At 47.2% G+C, this 15,709-nt stretch overlaps 1 protein-coding gene across 1 annotated transcript in view; it reads left to right on the top strand.

The window, feature by feature from the left end:
- Positions 1-15,709, top strand: part of ABCC5 (ATP binding cassette subfamily C member 5) — a 169,083-nt gene that overhangs the window by 134,241 nt on the left and 19,133 nt on the right. Inside the window, exons 18-23 of the mRNA XM_073589272.1 lie at positions 3,062-3,246; positions 3,418-3,564; positions 3,648-3,777; positions 10,506-10,659; positions 11,520-11,648; positions 11,761-11,947. Coding sequence (XP_073445373.1) covers positions 3,062-3,246; positions 3,418-3,564; positions 3,648-3,777; positions 10,506-10,659; positions 11,520-11,648; positions 11,761-11,947 — 932 coding nt within the window. The remainder of the gene's footprint in view (positions 1-3,061; positions 3,247-3,417; positions 3,565-3,647; positions 3,778-10,505; positions 10,660-11,519; positions 11,649-11,760; positions 11,948-15,709) is intronic.

Consider the following 15,709-nt stretch of genomic DNA (forward strand, 5'->3'; position numbering starts at 1 on the left):
GTCCTGCAGGCGGCAGTACCCCAAGTCTAGAGGACTGTCAGCACAATATTCGTCCACTGCTTCCCACCCAGGGACTGCTTTGGGACGTCCCACGGTTCTGTGTCCCCAATAAGGCGACAGAGTAAAGGAGATTTTTGTGTACTCACCGTAAAATCTCTTTCTCTTAGCCTTTAATTGGGGGACACAGCTCCCACCCTGTTGCCCTTGCGGGCCGTTGTTATGGTTGGGTTCTCATATTGTTGTTTGAGCCTGTTTATAGTAGCCTTTTTTTACAGGCATAGTTATGTTTCTGGTATATTCCTCCTAATGCTTTTGCACAAAACTGGAGAAGGCTGACGCCGTCCAGGGGTGTATACTGCAGAGGAGGAGCCAAAGTTAATCTTTTTCAGATTATGCATAGTGTCGCCTCCTAGTGGACAGCAGCATAACGCCCACGGTTCTGTGTCCCCCAATTAAAGGCTAAGAGAGAGATTTTACGGTGGTACACAAAAATCTCCATTTTTTAGGGACCACCTCACATTTGAAGTGAGCTTGGGGGGGGGGGGGGGTCAATGTAACAGAGTAACAGAAAGTGCCCAAAAGTGACACCATTCTAAAAACTGCACCCCTCCAGGTGCACAAAACCACATCCAAGAAGTTTATTAACCCTTCAGGTGCTTCACAAGAACTAAAGCAATGTGGAAGACAAAAGTTAGCATTTTACTTTTTTCACAAAGAATTTACTTTGGAACCAATTTTTTTTATTTTCACAAGAATATCAGGAGAAAATGGACAACATTTTGAGTATGCCTATACCCCATATGTGGGGAAAAGCCACTGGATGTATGGCAGGGCTCAGAAGGGAGGGAGCACCATTTGTCTATTTGAACGTAAAATTGGCTGGAATCAATGATGGCGCCATGTCGCATTTGGAGACCTCCTGATGTACATAAACAGTGGAAAACCCCAATTCTATCTCCGGCTCTAACTCTAATCCCAACCCTAACTTCACCCCTAAGCACAATCCTAACCCTAATCCCAACCATAACCTTAACCACAAACCTAACCCTAATCCCAACCCTAACTGTAATCCTAACCATAACCACAACCCTAACTTTAGCCCCAGCACTAACTTTAACCCCACTCTAACCCTAATGGAAAAATGGAAATAAATACATTTTTTTTATTTTATTATTTTTACCTAACTAAGGGGGGTGATAAAAGGGGGTTTGAGTTACAATTTTTTTTTATGTTGATCACCGTGATAGGGTCTATCACAATGAACCGATAGGAAAAATTTCATATTGTTGCCGGGTGCCGACCGGCAGATCTCGGCAGGCGCACTGTGCATGCGCCCACCATTTTATCCCAGTTGGCAGCCCGGAGGACGTCTCAGGGAGGTTGCAGGGACAACGGGGGGGGGGGGGGGATCAAGGGACCTTATTTCTCTCTCCTCTGATGTGCGATCACATCAGAGGAGAGACAAATTAAATGGAAAATTGGACTTTTTTCTTTGCGGACGCCGTTAATAACTGTGATTACAACACTGTGGTCGGTAAAAACTGACCCAAATCACGTTCTCTGGAGTCTCAGCTACCCCAGGTAGCCGAGACCCTGAGAAATTCCGACTCTGGGGGGCGCTATACACTTCTCAGTGTCGTTAAAAAGCAGCACTGAGGCATAAGTACCCTTAAATGCCGCCGTGAAAAAGGCGTATCGGCGATTGTTAAGGGGTTAAAGACTGTCGGCCGATGGGAGACGGAAAAATACGACAGTCATTAGAGCTGGAAGAGCAGTGTCCTCCCACTGCACTTGTTATTAAAACTTTGGCAATGGATTGCTCTATAATTTGCAAATTAAAGCCCACAAGAAAGGCAAAGGGCTTTTACAAACATGCCTTTAATTAAAAGTCTTAATTTCCTGATGACAGGTTCCCCTTAATGTGGTGCTACTATGCTGCACACACTGCATAGTGTGAAGATTGTGTAGAATACGTCGAAACTAAAGAAGATGTATATGGTGTAATAATAGTTAAACCTAAAAACGTGATCCACAACTAAGAAAATGATGATAAATGTCAATTTTATTTAGATAATACATAAAATTAAGAACAGTAGGGAAAATATCCACAAGTGAATTAAAAAAAATGCACAGGTTGGAGGTGGTACTGTAAAATTGAATAAACTCAATTGTAAACACAGTGTAAATAATGCACCAATATGGAATAAATGATCAAGGAATGTATCATTGGGGAAGGAAATTTCACCTGAGCTTAGACGAGGGAATCGTGGTCAAAGCTCAGGCAAAAAGCGCATTGGGCAGTTGCAGTGTGGAGTTTGTACAAACTGGTCAGCGACTTGATTTTTGCACTAGGTACCTTCATATCCAGATGGTCTTTTTGATCCAATGATACATTCAGTTATACACCATTTTCTTATTATATATATATATATGTATTGATTTAATTATGTAGTTGTATAAAACTCTTCCGGCACTGGCACATTATGTAATAGTACACCTATTTATATCAAATGTCGACTATCTATTAATTTATGTGGATGCTTGTATTTATTCTAATATAATAATAGGAACTAGCTGACCATACCATCTTATGATGCACTGAATGTTTTTACTGTATTTATATTGGCACCAGTTTATTTTGGTCTGCACGGTTGCTTTTTACTATAAAATTTTAAAAAAAATATCCCTTATAGAATTTATTTCAATATTTGTGGAGACTTCAGTCCATCCCTAGTTATACATTCCTTGATCATTTATTCGATATTGGTGCATTATTTACACTGTGTTTACATTTGTGTTTATTCAATTTTACAGTACTACCTCCAACCCCTGCATTTTTTTTTTTTAAATATGCATATTTTCCCTACTGTTCTTAATTTCATGTATTATCTAAATAAAATTGACATTATTTTCTTAGTTGTGGATCATGTTTTTAGGTTTAATAATTCCAGTGGATGCACAATGTTTCCGTAATTAATATGTGTTAATTGGTGGAGTAATAGGCTTATGCTGATAAGAATTATTAGGATTTGTTTAAAAACAATCATATTGTAATCCACAGGCCAGCTTATGCAGATGGAGGAGAAAGGCAAAGGATCAGTGCCTTGGTCAGTTTATGGAGTCTATATCCAGGCAGCCGGAGGTCCTTTTGCATTTTTCGTCATCATGGCCCTGTTTGTGCTCAATGTTGGAAGCACAGCATTCAGCAATTGGTGGCTCAGTTACTGGATAAAGCAAGGAAGCGGGGTAAGATACTCATTTGATGTTAAATGTGATGTAAAAACAGTATTCACTGTAAACACTTAAAATCCTGGATGGAATAGTCCTATGGATCGAGAGAGACACCATGCAATGTGTTTTCCAAGTCGTTTTCCTGCTGTAGAAAGTGATTTGGAAGTCTTTTGTGTATTCTTACAGAACACATCTGTGGTGTTACACAATGAAACTGTGATCAGTAGTAGCATGAAGGACAACCCTCATATGCTCTACTACACTGGCATCTATGCTCTGTCCATGGTGGTCATGCTCATCCTGAAAGCAGTTCGTGGCGTTGTCTTTGTCAAGGTAATGAATTTTCGGTTATCTTTGGTTGGTCTGCTGACTGCCCTGCTTCGATTGCTAATGTTCCTTCCTTTAATTTGTTTCAGGGAACTCTCCGAGCTTCTTCTAAACTTCATGACGAACTTTTTAGACGCATTCTCCGTAGCCCCATGAAGTTCTTTGACACCACTCCTACAGGTCGAATTCTTAACAGGTTTTCTAAAGACATGGATGAAGGTGTGTTCTGTTGTACTCTTGGAGCAGTTGTAACCTATTGGTTTCATTCACACACAATTTTGTCAGAATTTTGAAATATTTTCTAGGATTTTAAAATGGTTTTGATTTTTAATTTTTTTCACGTCCTTTACAAGAGCCTATGGGTAGAAACTAGAAAAAAGTCATATCCAGAGCATGTTGTGGCTTTAATTATTAAAAAAGAAATCTTCAAAAACACCATAGACAAAGCAGTGTATTTAGATTTTTTAGAAGTTTGTAAAGGGAACTTATGTCAAAAACTATATTAACTTGCAGATATGGGGTTAATATGCAGGTTAGTGGCGTTCTAAAGCCATGAGGCTGTCGCACTGTAAGCCTCTCTACCGGGTGGAAATTAACTTTGTTCCTGCCAGCAGCCTCCGGCCTCTAGTCACAGAGGCGCACCTTAATCTCTGCTCAAAACTTGGTAAATAGCGGCTGTAACCATGCTCAGCACTGATTGTCAGCCAGCTCTGTACTGATGTACTGTTGATCTGGCTGTCAAACAGTGCCGGGGTATGGTTACAGCCGCCGCACACCATGAACAGTGCAGAGACTGAAGATGTGCCGTCTGAGCCTCTACGACTCAAAGCCGGAGGCTGCTTGGAGAAATAAAGTTAATTTCCTCCCAGTAGCCATGTTTTTCCCTTCACCCATGACAGCACCACATGAGAGGGATCCGCCCCGCCAGGACAGGAACCTACTGAGACATAAGGGGCGGCACCTCTCCCCCGCTTCAGTTGGGTTCCTGTCCTGGAAGGAATCCCACTGTGGCGGTGCCTGTCATGGGCGAAGAGAAAGAAGACCCAGGCCCGTCCCGGCGCGGGAAGAACAGGTAGCTTACCTGTAGCGCCGGCCGTCGGGTCCTGGAAGCGCAGTCCCCGGGGTCCCTGGGGCTCCGGGTTCGTGCGGGCGTGGATGGGATCCTGGTGGCTCCGGGAAGCCCCCACCGCGCCGCCCTCCCCTCGCGCACGCCGCATCTCGATCCCCGTGGCAGGGGAGAGACGCTGGCGTCTTCCGGCCGCTGACGTCAGCGGCGCTTGGAATGCTGGGTGCGCCGGCTGACGTCAGCAGAAGGCGACGGTGTAATGGCGCAGGGTGCGACGCCGGCCGGCTTTCTGAAGCGCTGGGCCGGCGGTCGCAGGGGGGAGGGGAGGAAGACGCTCACCAGGCGGAGGCATGCAAATTAAAAGGGGAAGACAGCGGTAGATCGGCGGTGCAAGATGGAGTCCGAGCAGGAACGTTCAGCGTCCCTGCCTCCCTCACAGCCCTCTGGCAGAAAGCATGGAAGCCATTCAAGCAGCAGTCGCCCCAGCCGCAGGTCGGGGCACTCCTCAAGGTCCAAAGAGCGCGGGTCAGGTGCTCCGACGCAGCCTCCAAATCCGGTACCCTTGATTACGGGTGGTGAGTGATCTTCGTGAATGTCAGCAGTATATTAATAGGGGGTTTTTCTATTGTATGCTTCACCCTGTAGGAAAGGCCCAGAAAAGCAGGAAGCAAGAAGAACAATAGGGATTGTGCTATATGTAAATCTCCCCTAGCAAGAGACTGGCAAAAAGATCTCTGTGCTTCGTGCATTCAGCGAACTATGGCGGAGGAAGCGCCTAGTTTCGCAGCCAATCTAATATCTGCCCTCAGGTCAGAAATGGAAGGCTCAATTAAGTCCTTATTGAAAAAAGGGAAAAAAAGCAGGAAGGATTTCCCTAGTTCCCCCTCAGATTCCGCATCAGTATCATCTCAGGCGGAAAAATCATCCTCAGACTCCTCAGATAGTGACACAGGGGGTAAGCCATGTTTCCCTGTAGAAGATACAGATGCCCTCCTAAAGGCCATTAGAACCACAATGGGCCTACAGGAAGAAAGGGCGGCCAAAACCCTAGAGGACGTCATGTTTGGGGGGCTTCAGGAGAGGAAAAAACGAACCTTTCCAGTAAACGCGAAAATCCAGGCGCTTATTGAGAAGGAGTGGAAAAAGCCTGAAAAATCGGGGGCCCTTCCATCCGCTTCTAAGAGGCGATACCCCTTTGAATACAAGGATACGGAAATATGGGACAAAGTCCCAAAAATAGATGCAGCGGTGTCCAGGTCTTCCAAAAGGTCGGCCCTGCCCTTGGAAGACGCAGGGGTTCTTAGAGACCCGCTAGACAAAAAAGCGGACTCATATTTGAGGCACGCATGGGAAGCAACAGCAGGAGGTCTTAAGCCGGCGATAGCGGGCACCTGCACGGCACGCTCCCTCATGATCTGGCTGCAGCAGTTAGAAGAGAAGCTGGCGTCAAGGGTCCCAAGAGAGAAGATCTTATCAGACATGTATCTCTTGCACGGGGCAGCGGCTTTTCTGGCAGATACCTCGGCGGACTCTATGCGATTAACAGCCAGAGCAGCGTCACTATCAAATGCTGCTAGACGCGCGTTATGGCTTAAAGGCTGTCCGGGTGACCTTCAGTCCAAGGCCAAATTGTGCTCTCTCCCCTGCGATGGCCGATTCCTGTTCGGCAAAAACTTGGACGATATTCTGGAGAAAGCAGGCGATAAGAAAAAAGGCTTCCCCAGATTCCCTATGGATCAGAGGAGACAGCCCTTTCGGAGGGGAAGATTCAATAGAGGACGTCCTCCCGCTGACAGGAGAAGATGGGAGGATAAAAAGAAGAAAGAATCAGGGTTTATGTTTGGTGGAGGCACCTCCACCTCCAAAAAGTCACCACAGTGACGCCAGTATTCCAGTAGGAGCGAGATTGGCACTCTTTTTCCAGGCCTGGGAAAAGATCTCCTCCAACACCTGGATTCTGAGCATCCTAAAAGAAGGCCTGAAAATCCCCTTTATTCATGAGCCAAAATCCGTGGTCGTCATCACACCTATCAGGAAGATGACCGAAGAACAACTGGCCTTAGAAACAGAAATCCTGAGCCTGATAGACAAGCGGGTACTGTCCGAGGTGCCACGCTTACAGGAAGGAAAGGGGTTTTATTCGCCCCTTTTCCTAATAAAAAAACCGGATCAGTCATTCAGGACAATCATAAATCTCAGACGCCTCAATCTATGGATAAAGAACCCGACCTTCAAGATGGAATCAGTAACTACGGCAGTGAAGCTGCTACATCAAGATTGCTTCATGGCCGTAGTCGATTTAAAGGATGCGTATTACCACATCCCTATCCATCCAGATTACCAGAAATACCTGAGGGTAGCGCTTTATATTCAGGGCACACTAAGGCACTTTCAGTTCAGGGCTCTTCCGTTTGGCATATCCATAGCCCCGAGGGTCTTCACCAAGGTCATAGCGGAAGTGACAGCCTTTCTCCGGATTCACGATACGGTCATAATACCATACCTGGACGATTTTCTTATAGTGGGCAGTTCAGAGGACCACTGTACAGCACAGCTGACTCAGGTGATCAACACCTTGCAAGAGTTAGGGTGGATAGTCAATTTCAAAAAATCAAAATTACAACCCCTAAAGAAACAGACCTTCCTAGGATTTATACTGGACTCAGAAAGGCAAGAGTGTCTGCTCCCAGAGTCCAAGATAGAGAAGGTGCAAAATCTGGCCTTGGCGGGCCGAAACCAACCATGTATGACATTAAGAAAAGCAATGTCCCTGCTAGGTACCCTAACATCCTGTATTCCGGCGGTCAGGTGGGCTCAGTTTCACACCCGGCAACTCCAGAGGGAGATACTAAGAGCACAAAGATCGCTAAGAGGGCGTTTGGAAGGAAAGCTGGAGCTTTCCTTAAAAACCAGAGACTCTCTCAACTGGTGGTTGAACGAGACAAATCTGACCTTAGGAATACCATGGGACAGACAGGCGACAGATATAATTTTAACAGATGCAAGCTCCTCGGGGTGGGGGGCACACCTAAGGGGCCTCATAGGTCAGGGTTCCTGGACACCTCAAGAAAGGAAGGCATCCTCCAACCTGAGAGAACTGTGGGCAGTGGGCAAGGCCCTAAACCACTTCATTCCGCTACTCCAGGGTCAAGATGTACGCATCATGTCAGACAACAAGGTAGCAGTGGCATACATCAACCACCAAGGAGGGACAAGATCACACTCCTTAATGGAAGCAGCAACAAACATTCTGAGCAGGGCAGAGGATCACCTACACTCCGTGACAGCCCTACACATAAAAGGGGCAGAAAACATAGAGGCAGATTTCCTGAGTCGCAATACCCTGAGGCAAGGAGAATGGGCACTAAACCGATCCATTTTTCAAAAGTTAATTCAGCTTTGGGGGGAACCGGTGATAGACCTCTTTGCAAACAAGCACAACAGGCAAACAGAAAGGTTCTGCTCTCTAAACCCAAGGGAAAACCCATGGGCAGTGGACTCATTGCACATCCAGTGGAACTTCAGACTGGCTTACGCGTTCCCCCCAGTAGCTCTGATCCCGACTGTGGTAAGAAAAATCAGAAACGATCAAGCCAGGGTGATTCTAATAGCTCCATTTTGGCCAAAAAGGCCCTGGTTCGCTCTGCTACGGAAGATGTCCCTCTCCGATCCTTGGGTTCTGCCAGAAATCCCGGACCTACTAGTTCAGGGTCCAATATTACACGCTCAGGTCAAAGGATTCCATCTGACGGCGTGGAATTTGAAAGGTCGCTTTTAATAGATAGGGGGTTCTCCCCTGGGCTGGTGGCCACTCTGCAAAAAAGCAGGAAACCGGTGACTACTAACATCTACGGCAGAACATGGGATAAGTTCCTACAGTTCTTGGGTAAGCCGTTAGGGAAAGAACCTCCGATTAGTGACATCCTAGAGTTCTTACAATCTGGGTTGCAGATGGGGTTAGCAGTAAACACACTTAAGGTTCAGGTGTCGGCACTAGGGGCGCTCTACAATTGCAAACTGGCATCAGATAGGTGGATAGCCAGATTTATTAAATCCTGCCATAGAGCTAGACCTATTCCAATACCTAGAATAGCCCCCTGGGATTTAAACCTGGTGTTAGAAGCCCTTACAAAAGAACCGTATGAGCCATTACATCAGCTACCCCTAAAGTTTTTGACCCTAAAAACGATCCTGTTAGTAGCCCTCACATCAGCCCGCAGGATAAGCGACTTACAGGCTCTCTCAGTAAATCCTCCTTATACGCAAGTCTTTCAGGATAGGGTAGTGTTAAGAACAGACCCCAGTTATCTGCCCAAGGTAGTGTCAGATTTCCATCGGGGTCAGGAAATTGTTCTTCCATCCTTTTGCGAAAATCCAAAAAATCTGGGGGAGGAAAAATTCCATAGTCTGGATGTTAAAAGAGCTCTTGTAGAATATATATCTGCCACTAGCCAGTGGAGGAGGTCACAGTCCCTATTCGTAGCTTTTCAGGGTGCCAGGAAAGGCTATGGGGTTTCAAAAGGGACTATTGCTAGATGGATCAGGGAAGCCATTAGTGTAGCCTATTCAGCTAGTGGTATCCCGATTCCTGACGGCATCAAGGCTCATTCCACCAGAGCCGTGGCGACCTCCTGGGCTGAAAAGGCAGAGGTATCAATCGAACAAATTTGTAAGGCCGCTACCTGGGCCTCACCTTCAACCTTCTTTAAGCACTATAGATTAAATCTATCCTCCTCTGCTGACTTAACCTTTGGTAGAAGGGTGCTGCAAGCGGTGGTCCCTCCCTAAGGTGTTTCGAAGTCTCCAAAAATCTCTCATGTGGTGCTGTCATGGGTGAAGGGAAAACCACCATGGTTACTTACCGGTAGCCGGTTTTTCCGGAACCCATGACAGCACCCGTACATTCCCCCCCTTTTTCACTGTATGGTGTGCACAATTAGTAGGGTGTTTTGAGTGTTGTGGTGTTGGATAAACATGTAACTAACCGGGAAGTCCTCTCAATGCTCTGTAACCCAACTGAAGCGGGGGAGAGGTGCCGCCCCTTATGTCTCAGTAGGTTCCTGTCCTGGCGGGGCGGATCCCTCTCATGTGGTGCTGTCATGGGTTCCGGAAAAACCGGCTACCGGTAAGTAACCATGGTGGTTTCAGTGCGGTGGCCGCACGACTTCAGTGCGGGGCTTATTCAACTGCTCCCCCCCTCCCTGTCTTGCTCTTTGCATTTCTTCTTGTGTAGAGCAAGACAGGGAGGGGGAGCAGTTGAATAAGCCCCGCCCATCGGACCCGAGAGCGGCAGTTTACATACATCTGAACCGATATAAAAAAGGTATTTATGCATGAAAGGTGCGCGGGGGTCAGGGGGAAGCAAAAGTACTAAGAGAATCCTTATGTGACACACAATTGAATGATATCATTATATGATATCTCAAAAAAAGGGGTGACAGATTCCCTTTAAGATGTTTTTACAATACTCCTTTATGAACTATAACTAGTAATAAGCGAACGTGCTCGGCTATGGTGTTATCTGAGCATGCTCTTGTGTTAATAGAGTCTCTTCCGTGTACTCAAATACTATGTTCAAGTAGCCATGCCTGCAAGTCTCGCGTCTGTTCAACAGCCGCAACACATGCAGAGATTACTTAATAAACAGCCAATCCCTGCGTGTGTTGTGGTTGTTGAACAGCCGCAGTGACTTGAACATCGTATACGAGCACACCCAAGATACTCTGTTATGCTCTGTTACCCCATGAGCATGCTCATGCTCAGGTAACACCTCCGAGTATGTTCGCTCATAAGTAACCATAACATGGTATTATACTGATCTGTACCCACCTTTGTCACCTTTTGTTCGCCAATTAACATTCATTATTGTTTTTTTTTGTAGTTGATGTCCGCCTTCCCTTTCAAGCTGAAATGTTTGTTCAAAACGTCATACTAGTTTTCTTTTGTCTGGGAGTCATATCTGGTGTCTTCCCATGGTTCCTGTTGGCAGTCGGACCACTTATTATCTTGTTCACCATTTTGCATGTTGTTTCCAGGCAAGTGCTATGTTGCAGCCATTTCTGGGATTGTTATAAGCTTGTATTACATGGGTACATTGTGTTTATGTTGCTCTATTTAAAGAGGTAATCCAGGATTAGAATAGCGGAATCTACTTTTTTTTTCTTTTCCAGCACAAGAATTACATGTGTCCATGGATGGTGTCTGGTATTGAAGCTTATTGTTATTGGTAGTACTGAAGATGATTTGTGGTTCCCAGACTCCGTCAATGGAGACATGTGGCACAGCCTTAAAGAAGCACTCCTATGCATATTTTTCTTCATTAAATGTGTGTATGGTGTGTAGTTTGACTATATTAATACGCTCACATACCGCCACTCTCTTCCAACGCTGGTCTACTCTTTTCAGTGATGTCACCGCTATGCAGATTGTCAAGGACATGTTGCGCTTTGCATGACCCGGAGGTGGCTCTTAAAGTGTAAGTCTATGGAGCATTAGGATAAGGCACCATATACTTAAATTGTACAAGAGACTTCCAGCTCATGCATAGAGCATAAAGTGAGCCAGCTAGTCAGAATTGCAGTTATGTAGGACTCCCATCAGTCGAAGCCTGTGATCGGAGGTAAACTTTTTACCACTGGTCACAGCTGCTGGCTCTCTGACCAGCTTTAAAAATCTTATCACTGATCAGAGCCGCTGGCGTTTCTTGCACTGTCTATATGTATATGTGTACCCCAAATTAATATACAACTATAAAAATAGTTTAGAAATGCCTATAGGCAATAACAGCTCGTTGTCATAAAAGGATTAAACATCCATTAATATGTTGTGAAAAATTATGCAATTGTATATTTTCTTCGTGAAAGTAAGTAACGAACATACTATTCATCTTTTACAGGGTGTTCATTCGAGAGCTGAAGAGACTGGATAACATTACGCAAAGTCCATTCTTGTCACACATAACCTCAAGTATTCAAGGACTTTCTACCATTCACGCATACAGCAGAGGGCATGAGTTTCTGCACAGGTTGGTGTCCTTTTGCCATATGTTAAGAATGGTTGATATTCATCGAAGGCTATATTAATTTCTCGTCTCACCCTAGCTTTGGTTCTCTTACATTTTTCTGATTACTTTTCAGGTATCAGGAGTTGTTGGACAATAACCAGGCCCCCTTCTATCTGTTTAACTGTGCTATGCGCTGGTTGGCCATTCGTCTGGATATAATCAGTATATCTCTCATCACTACCACGGGCCTCATGATTGTGTTAATGCATGGGGAAATCTCTCCAGCATACGCCGGACTTGCAATGTCGTACGCAGTACAGGTTAGTGAAGGAATTATTTCATTGGATTTGTATTGTGATATTCTCCTATTCTAGACAGGCCATTTATATTCTACTACTGGCACCTTGGAAAAAAAAAGACTAGTTTGTTCAGCTTTATGACTGCATGACAGATTTCCCCCCATGTCACTATGTGAGCAATGATTTTCCATTGTTCAGACATTTCATAATTGTGTTGCAGTATTTTGCTTTAATTTGATATATTTCATAACGGGCAGGCTGTATCTTTGAATAGTCATGTTTACAGGGGTTGTCCGGTATTCAACTAAAAGTCTGCAGTCACTCTACGTGACTGCAGAATTCTAAATCTTCATTTCTCCATCGCTTCATTGGGGGACACAGGAACCATGGGTGTATGCTGCTGCCACTAGGAGGCTGACACTATGCAAATAAAAAAGTTGGCTCCTCCTCTGCAGTATACACCCCACCGACAGGAAGTAAGATATCCAGTTTAGCTTAGTGTCAGTAGGAGGTCGACACGGGTCTTTCATTAGACCCTTATCTACCGCAGTGTGCGTCGTTCCCTTTCAGGTTTCCGGAGGGATACAGTGTGAATAGTCACAACTGTACTCCCACAAAGAGAGACTGAGTACGGCGTGTACTGCCACCCCGTATCCTCATACGTCAAGCTGGCAGGACCAAGAGCCCTAACACAGAAGAGTGTTCAGGCGGCCCGGATCCAGTCCTGCCTTTCGTCCCCCTACCCACTCGCCCACCAGAGCCTGTCAGTGTGAGGAGACGTGGACGTCCCACGGAGGTCCCTCAAGCGGATCCCGGACGTCCGACCTTCAAGGTATTAGAAGGTATGTTCTTCCTTCCCCAGCCCAGAAAGAAGAATGGAAGACCGAAGAACATGGCGGCTGGAGTCGCCGCCAGAAGAGAGGAGGGGGAAAAAAAAAAAGCATTTTGAGACTATCACCCCCCTTATTTCCCGGGCATACCTTGTTTTTGCAGCGTTGGAGGTCGGTGCCGCTCCATGGGGCACGGGATCCAGGGTCCCTCAGGAGTTCTGGGGCCTCTTCACTCGGGGCCTCCCCTTTTTTTTCCTGCTGGCACGTTTTTTTGCGATGTCGCAGGAAGCTCTCCGTCGCTGTGGAGGCATTTGGCGCCGCTTCAGTGGCCCCGGTGTCACTTCCCCCCTGCTTCGGCGGATGCCGCCTGTAATTTAGGCCCTGGCTCCATATCGGGCCTAGTTATAGCGTTGGCTCCGCCCCCTTCCTCTGCCCTTCCGGGCGGGCTTTTCTCCCGCCCGTCTCTCTTCCTGGTGCGGTGCGTGGCTCCGCCCACTACTCAGCACTCCACTGCGTGCTGGAGCCGCAGCCATATTGCTCCTCCAGACCCTAGGTTTAACTCCGCCCCCTCCCGCCCATCTTTCCTGGCGCCTGGCTCCGCCTCCTGTTCCCTCCCTCAGTGCAGGATGACGTCGTCAGCATCTTCCTCCTCCGGGTGTGTGAGCCTTGCTCCGCCCACTCCTCCCAGCCCTGAGAGCCGGCTTTCTGGTTCTTTGCCGCCCACTCTCCTCAAATATATCCTGGAGCTGATTCCTTCTGTGGGACCTGTCTGCCTGCCCCTTTGATCTGCGCAGCCTCTAGAGCCTGGCAGTCACCTACAGGACATCTGCCGTGAGTAGCTCTGCACTGCAGACTCATACCTCCCCTATTCCCTATCCTCCTGGCACAGCTTAGTGGTGTTGTTCATCATGCCTAATTCTAAGTCCTTTGCATGTTCATCTTGTAAACGCAAATTTCAATCAGGTCAGTCCTCTCCCCTCGGTCAGGACTGCAGCAACCCCATTGAACCCACCACCCAGGAGCCCCCCGGTTGACCCAAGTGAGAGTGAGACCCCTATGCCAGGGTGGGCTTCCTCTCTGTCACAATCTGTGGCGGATCTCACCAGAGTGTCTGAGACCCTGGTGGCTGTACTTGATAAATTGCCCCTGCAGACATCCGCAGGAAACAGCAGGTCACAAGAAGCTCCACCTGAGCCTGCCAACATTAGTCGCAAAGACAGGAACACTGGTCTGAATCCTCTTCCCGTTCCATCTCGCCCCCTGGGACCTCCTTCTTCCCGGTCCTCCTCTCCTTTGCCAGGGTTTCTCGGATGTGCCCTCTGAGGATGCTTTGGAGCTGTATTCGGCCAAATCGCTGACATGAGGGATATGGTCCAGAGCCTCATTGGAGCGATCAACCAGACCTTCGACATCAAAGACACTCCTACAGAACCCGCAGATCAGGGGGTTTCGTTCAGATGGTCTAAACTACCTTCCAAGGTCTTCGCTCCCCATTCTGAGTTCCAGAAGATTCAGACCAGGGAAAGGTAGGATCTGACCAGGTGCTTTCAAAGAGGAAAGCGCCTTGGCGTGTTATATCCTTTTTCTCCGTAGCTCACCGCCGACTGGTTAGCTTCTCCCTCCGTGGACCCATCGACCTCTAGACAATCTAACAACACGGTCCTTACGATTTCCGGTGTAGCATCTTTGCAAGATTCTAATGACAGAATTATAGAATCTCTTGCAAAGTCTGCTTTCGAAGCGGCTGCATCTGCTCTAAGTCTGGCCTTTGCTTCCACTTGGGTTTCAAAGGCCACTGCAAAATAGGCTAAGGATCTCTGCGAAGGCATTCTGTCTGGAGCCCAGCCAGAGCAGCTGGTAAAGCTCCCCAACTAGATTTCTCACGCAAGCGAGTATTTGGCCTCTGCCTCCCTGGATGCCGCGTCTTGTGCATCTAGCAATGTTGTTACATTCGGCGCTCAGTTTGGCTTAAGGCCTGGCAGGTGGACTTATCATCAAAAAGGTCCCTGACCAGCCTACCTTTTCAGGGATCGCGCCTCTTCGGCGCCAGGCTGGACAAGATTATTAAGGACGCCACTGGGGGCCCAAGCCTCTCCCCCAGTCCAAACCCCGTTGCGGTGCATCCCCCCAGTTGGGCGGCCGCCTTCTTGCATTCAGGGACGTTTGGCTCGCCTCGGTGGAAGAAGCTGGGGTCAGGGAAGTGGTATCCTCAGGATACAAGATAGAATTCGTTTCCCGCCCTCGGGATCGATTCTTTGAATCCCGACCCCCTGGAGACCCCGCTTTGGTCCCGGGTTTCTTTACATTCATCGCCTCTCTCCTCAGTTCAAGGGTGATTGTTCCCATACCAGAAAAAGAACGCTTCACAGGTTTCTACTCAAACCTGTTTGTAGTGCCGAAAAAAAAAAAGGGGGTACTATTCGGTCCATTCTGGATCTAAAATTACTGAACAAAAGGGTCAGTGCGACATTTCATGATGGAGTCCCTTCGTTCAGGAGGCGCAGGAATTCCTGGGCTCCATAGACATTCAGGACGCCTATCTACATGTCCCCATCTTCCCGGGACATCAGAAAGTCCTGGGCTTCGCGATACATCAGGAGCATTTCCAGTTTGTCGCCCTGCCGTTTGGTCTCTCCACGCTCCCAGGGTTTTTTACAAAAATCATGGCAGCGTTAATGGCAATCTGGAGGATCAGAGGTCTCGTGCTCTTTCCGTACATCGACGATACCCTCATCAAAGCTCCGCACTTGCCCCAGACTCACGAAAGTCTGTCCATCGTCCTTGACACCCTTTACCGATTCGGGTGGATCATCAACAGGAAAAAGTCCTGCCTTGTTCCAACACAACATCTTGTGTTTCTAGGCATACTTTTCGACACCTGTCAGGAAAGGATGACAGGTCTTCCTCCCCGAGGAAAAGAGAGTAACTCTTCGGCGGGATGTTCGCTCGCTTC

This window comes from Dendrobates tinctorius, unplaced genomic scaffold (genome assembly GCF_039654945.1).
Source record: "Dendrobates tinctorius isolate UK_male_01 unplaced genomic scaffold, ASM3965494v1 ptg000107l, whole genome shotgun sequence".
NCBI classification, from domain to species: Eukaryota; Metazoa; Chordata; class Amphibia; order Anura; family Dendrobatidae; genus Dendrobates; species Dendrobates tinctorius.